We start from the raw sequence: 6,188 nt of genomic DNA, 5'->3' as shown, positions 1-6,188 counted from the left end.
TTTCATTCTGTTGTGCATAGTGTGGCAACAATTGTGAGGTTGGTCCAGGATCGGGCAGTATTTCATTCTGTCGTGCAGAGGGTCACTATGAGTCGGTGCCAACTTGATGGCACCTAACAACAACAGCAAGTTGCACTATAAGAGAAAAACTTGGTGCTCTTTTGCATGGGGCCGGTATATGTCAAAATAGACTCCGGGGCACCTAACAATCCTAATGTATTAACGTTGATTCCAACTCTTAGCAATTGTCTGGACAGAGTAGAACTGCCCCATAGTGTTTCCGAGGCTGTCATCTTTACAGGAGCAGACACCCACATCTTCCTCCCTCTGACCTTCCAGTTAGCAACTGAGCACTGCCACCAGGGCTCTTGACCTGAACAGCAACTCAAAATCTACTGCAAACTGTATTCCCTGTCAAACATTGGACGTGATTTCTGAGGGAAAGGAGACAGAGGTGCTTTGGAAGGTCTCCAGCCAACCTTATTAGGGGATCACACCTGTGGGGCCAGCTCCGGCCTTGCCCTTGTCCTCCAGGTGGGCTGGTACATGTCACCATGAATGGGCTCATCTGCAGGTGGCAATTCACATCGCCTTCCAGGTGGTGGGAATTCTTGCACCGCTAAAAGTATGTTGGAAATGGACACTGCTAGGCATGCTTGGGGAGTTCTAGTGGCACTGTGGGTTAATGCATCAGACTGCAAAGCCATTTGAACTGTAAGGTTGGCAGTTCAAGCTCACCAGCTGCTCCTCAGGAAACCCTATACAGGGGTGGCTATGGGTTGGAATTGACTCAAACGCACTTAACAACAACAACAACAAGGCATGATTGAAGACAGCTCACAGGCAGATTTCTCCATCCCTCGGCTGAGCACGTTGCTGCATACCCGGGCTTGTACTGACTGAGGGATAACTCGGAATGTCCCTGATTTTTGACAGGTGTAGCAAGTGCTATGTGCTTCCTGGGCCACAGGACACAAAAAATGGGGTCTTTGACATCCATTCATTAGCTCCCAGGACCTCAAGATTTGGAGTGCTGTCCTAAGACCAGGGAGCGGGAGGGCCACAGATTGGTGGAAGAAGTAGACTAGCCATGGCTTTGAGGAAGGCAGCAGAGCCAGATAGACCCCAACTTGCAGTGGATGTGACAATGGCTTTTCTGACATTGGAATTGTGGTTGCAAACAGTCGGAGCTCTGGGAGGAGGAGGCTGACCCACCAGTGGAACCCAAATGCAGAACTCAAGAGCTTGGGTCCCAACAGTCCCTGGATGGCTACTCCACAGGTAGCCCCAGGATTCCAAGGTTCTGGTCCACCCCTTTGTCCACACAAATGACAAGCATTTCTTGCTTACAAGGAATGCCATGTGGCACATAGAAATCCTGGAGGGGCAGATGGACACATCCCGAAAGGCCCTCAAGGAGGAGGAATCGGCCTGTGGGAGGCACCTCCAGGCTCGGGCAGCCGAGCAGCTCCATGAGGAGAAGATGGCCCTCAGAAAGGCCGAATGGAACCGGCTGCTGAGGATCCGGTGAGTGGAACCTGGTTCCCTCGACTCCCTCCTCCTTCAGCTCCTGGCCCCCAGCCCTTCCTCATGCTTGCCTGCCCCTCCTTTAAGTCCTATTTCCCCTGGTCCTTCCCTTCCCATGCCCCTGCTCCAGCCTTGGTCCCTCAGTCCCCAAACCCAGTGGCAACTTGCCATGTGTCCTGTTGTCCACAACACCAGCTCTGCACAGGCCAGTCCCTCCAGTCCCCATTCCTTGGCATGAACACAGGACAGAGGTTGAGGGGTGAGCAAGCAGCTGCCTTGGGCCAAACATGTTTGTAGCCCTTGGGACTTGTTCTAACAGCGAGAGGCTTCGGAGCAGATGCACTGTGTGCTGTCACATGACTTCTTGTTTCTGGTCTCCTCATCCATGTAGGAAATCCGTGCATGTCCAGAAGGAACATGGGCTGCGGCACCAGAAGCTGGTGGAGGACGCCCAGAGGAACCACAAGATCGCCATCAAATTCCTGAAGGCCTCCCTGGGCAGGTGCCCACTTCTCCCCACCCAGACCCATCCCTGTTGACTCACTTGGGGAGGTGCTGGGAGCAAGGGCCACTTATTTTTGTCCTAAAGTTCCCCAGCTCTATTGTTAGACCAATGCCACATTATCACAAAGCAGTAAATGTGTGTGTGGCGTGCCAAGTCCCCTATCTATATATTTTCAGAAGAAGACCAAAGATATAAGGAACCTCTAGAGTCTAGAGACCTGGTGTGGTGCCGTAGGATAAGCACTCGACCTCCAGGTCAGTTTGAGTAGCAGTGTTGACAGTTCAAATTCACCAGCCGCTCTTTGGAAACCCTATTCAGGGTCGCTATGAGTAGGAACCTACTCAATGGCACTTAGAATCCATTTTCATTACCATTTCATTGTAAGCTAGTGTTCAGCCGCAGTACTTTCTTATTTTACCTTTTCCGTGGTCATGTTTTATAACTTACTGGTGCCAGTCACCAACTTCCAAGGGCCCTTCCTACTCTGTAATGACCGCCCCTCCAGTATGACCCAGGCGCATGCCCCGTGAGATGCACTTCCTTTCTCCAGAATCCGGGAGCGGGAGCAGAAGGAGGAGATGGAGTCACGTGAGCATCTGAAGAGGCGCATGGATGCCGTGCTGGCGTTGAAGAACAACATCACTGCAAACCGGGTATGGGGCCTCCCCTCCCAACACCCAGCCCACCCATCTGCCCGCCATGTTCTCCCCTTACTCAACCCCTCATCCAGATGGATCCAGACTTTCTGAGCTCCGTCTAGGAAGAGAACAGGCTTTACTCTGCTCTCCTGGGGCCTAGCAGTATAGAGGAGACTTGTGCCCTGAGGAGGCATACCGGGGGACCAGGCGCTGGGAGACCCGTAATCAGGGGACAGGCCCTGTGCTAGGAAGTGTGATGGAAAGAGTGTGAACAGCATCTGCAAGGACTCAGAGGCAAGAGGAGAGGAACGGGAGGCAGGAACAGAGCAATGAAAACAGGCAGCCGGCAGAGCCTGCAGAGGAAGCCTGCCCTTGACATGGAGGTTCCCTGCAGGGTCCTAACTCAGGGAGGGTCAGGGTCAGAGCTGGGGCTGGGGCTCCTGGCCTTGGGCACAGAGCTCAGGGGTGGAAAAAGTGAGGAATTATGGCAATATCCACAAACATCCACCTTCTTGTTGGTAACTGTTCTCAGTCAGTTTCCAAGGAGCAGCTGGTGAGTTTGAACTACCGACCTTGTGGTTCACAGTTCTGTGCTGATCCTACAGTGCCATACCAGGAATCCACCATAGGCATCTACAGTGTCAGAATCAATTTAAGGATACTTGTTCAAAAGAAAGTCTGTGTGTGTGTGTGCATGTCTGTGCTCATGCACATGCATATACTAATGATGTGACCACTGTGTTCTCTGTATCCAAGGAAACACTCCGCAAGTTTCAGGCGTGGGGCCATACCCGGGCTGAGCTAACCAAGCGGAAGACTCAGGTAGAAAAGGAAGCCATCCTGGCCCAGGGCGGGGATGCGTTCAAACACCTTTTTCATCAGCGCCGGCGCCAGGAGCTGGAGGCCCAGAAACGGTGAGGGTGCAAAGGCAACATGGAGAGACATGAGGGGCTCTCTCTCCCTGGGCCCCCACTTTGGGGCTGGGAGCCTTATGACTGATCTCAGCCTATGACTCAACCTGGCCAGTCCCCCATTCCTGCCCAGCCCTTGCTGTCCACATCATCCAGTGTCCCCATAGTGGGCCTTTAGGATTGGAGCCGCTGAATGCTGGGCTTCTCTGAGGCCCTACACATATTCCCTTCCTTCTCCCTTAGCTCTGCTGTGATGTTGTCATCCTCAGGTGGGGTGGGTCTGCCCCCAGGAGTCACAGAGCCACACTAGACTCCCTGGACATTCTGCAGTTATCTATCTGTTGGTCCGCCTTGGGGGTAGGGGCTCTGGGTAAGCTCTGACACCCCAAAGTTCCTCAGCTCAGCACAGGCTAACACATGGGAGGTGCCCAGTGGCAGGGACCTGGAATGACCTTGAGTGAGTGAACAGTTTCAGTCTTGCTTCTGCCTTCAGTGTGTCACAGCTTGGAACCTGAGGTAGAAGCAGCTCATGCCAGGTTGAGATTGATCAACTGGGTACTAGGCTAGAATGGGCAGAACTGTATAAGGTGGGTGGGTCAAGCTGGATCTGGATAGAGTTCAGATCCTAGATACTCAGCCTGGCGGCATCCTGGCTCCCTCCATCTGCCCCCCACAGGAGCTTGGGCTCACCAAGACTGCTCTTTTCCCACCCGCAGAGCCAGGCTGGGTCTGAGCAGTAGGGAGCTGGGAGAGCCGAATCATGCCCCCAGCCAGGGCAGCACACAGCCTCCCTAATCGGAGGCAGCATCCTTCCCCAGGGCCTTTGAGGAGGAGCAGAAGCAGCGGAGACTGGAGATCGTGAACCGGCTTTTGAAGGAGGAGGCCGAGGAAAACAGGAGGAAGAAACCGCTGCCCGCTGCCCAGACCACGGACCGGCTCACACTAAGGGACAAGACCTGGTGCTACGTGGCTGACTTCTTTGAGGGTCTGCCCACCATGGCCCCCTCATGCCCACAGGTGAGCAAGACACCTCTCCTGGTCCCCATCCACACACCTCTGGGCCTGTGGGGTGACGGGGCATCAAGGACCCACATCCAAATCGTTGTATAAAAGGGTTTCAAAAAGATCATGCAAAAATGGAATTAGAAGATAATGTTATTTTCCACAAACTTTTGGAAGCCTCTTCACATAAGCCTCTTAAAAATCAAAGCAGAGAGGCAAGAAGTGACTGGCTTACAAGGTTTCAAGAGGGAACCTAGATCCAGAGGGCGTGAAGGAAGGAAGAATCTCCACTGAGTAGTATCCAATCTGTCTAGGCGGGGCGAGGAAAGGAGATGCGGATAGGTCTCTTGCGATACAATGGTGAATAATTGTTATCAGGACTGATTGTAAGGGCTGGAAATGTAAAGGTGGATGTTTTGTAGCAAAGGGAGGGGAGGGATTAACTTTGCAGTCTAGGGGCAGAGGTGTCTGGGACCATCAAGGGAGAAGAGCCGAGAACAGAACCCTACGCAGAGAAGCAGTGATGTCAGAGATGGAGGCAGAGACGATGCGGAGAGATGGAGCAGCTGGGGACTTTGGACCCTGAGAGGAAGAGGGCCTGTGTGCTGAGGGGGAGGGGGGCAGGGAAGACTTGCAGGGTATACCCTGTGGTTGGTGTATGATGTATAGAGGGGATCGTAACCATGGCAAGGAAATGATATATGATGGGATCAATGTGAAGCTAATGTTCTCCTATGTAAACTATCACAACATAACTCAAAAGAAAGCATGAGGCGTTCTGCTCCCCATAAAGATTTACAGCCTCGGAAACCCTGTACAGGGTCGCTATGGGTCGGAACTGACTCCACAGCACACAACAACAACAACAACATGCTACAATTAAAGAAAACCAAACAAACAGAAGAAACCACCCAGTCATGCCTCCGGGCTCCACTCCTTCCTGTCCCCAAAGTGTTCCTGCTGATAGGGACCTTCTTGCCTGTGCTACAGAGACACCCCTATAACTCTGCCCCTCTCAGCCTCACCCTGCTGGGTGTACCTGTGAAGTTCCCCCAGAGTCCTCTGCAAAGGCTTTCTCACACATAACCTCTACCCTGTCCGTTTGGACACAGAGACATCGTGGGGCAGGACCCCAGCTTCCTCCAGGGTGACAACAACACTGTCCTAGCAGACGGGCCAGTGGCCCACAGCTCTGGCCCCTCAAGAGAGGGGTCCCCTGCATTCTAATAAGGCTGAGACAGCAGAGGCCGCTGGGGCTCAGTCCCGCTTCCATGCACTCCATATCTGCAAAGGAAATTCAGAGCCTAGAAGAGACCTGTGCCTATCTGCAAAAGCGGCTCAGCCCTGAGCACTGCTTCCGGATCTGCCTTCGGCTCCACCCCTAGTCCTAGCTTAGGGCTCCCCCTGCCGCCGGCCACCACTCAAGAGTCAGTCACAGAGACAAATCCTAAAACCCAGCACAGAGAATTGCTGGAATGGTTTGTCCGACAATTCATTCTGCAGCATACATCTGCCGGATGAAGGGTAGACTTTCGATCGTCAGTGTTTGTTTATATTTACATATTGCCATGGAAGCGGCAGTCAAGAAATTGAACTACGCATTGC

General features: G+C 53.0%; 1 protein-coding gene across 1 annotated transcript in view; it reads left to right on the top strand.

Moving 5' to 3' along the window:
* The window catches only part of KIAA1751 (KIAA1751 ortholog), a 146,614-nt gene that overhangs the window by 74,848 nt on the left and 65,578 nt on the right, over nucleotides 1-6,188 (top strand). Inside the window, exons 5-9 of the mRNA XM_006871776.1 lie at nucleotides 1,354-1,527; nucleotides 1,919-2,029; nucleotides 2,583-2,685; nucleotides 3,427-3,584; nucleotides 4,400-4,598. Coding sequence (XP_006871838.1) covers nucleotides 1,354-1,527; nucleotides 1,919-2,029; nucleotides 2,583-2,685; nucleotides 3,427-3,584; nucleotides 4,400-4,598 — 745 coding nt within the window. The remainder of the gene's footprint in view (nucleotides 1-1,353; nucleotides 1,528-1,918; nucleotides 2,030-2,582; nucleotides 2,686-3,426; nucleotides 3,585-4,399; nucleotides 4,599-6,188) is intronic.

Source organism: Chrysochloris asiatica, unplaced genomic scaffold (genome assembly GCF_000296735.1).
Source record: "Chrysochloris asiatica unplaced genomic scaffold, ChrAsi1.0 scaffold00173, whole genome shotgun sequence".
Lineage (NCBI taxonomy): Eukaryota > Metazoa > Chordata > Mammalia > Afrosoricida > Chrysochloridae > Chrysochloris > Chrysochloris asiatica.
The sequence above is the reverse complement of the archived record's forward strand: the minus strand, read 5'-3'. Positions and strand labels throughout refer to the sequence as shown.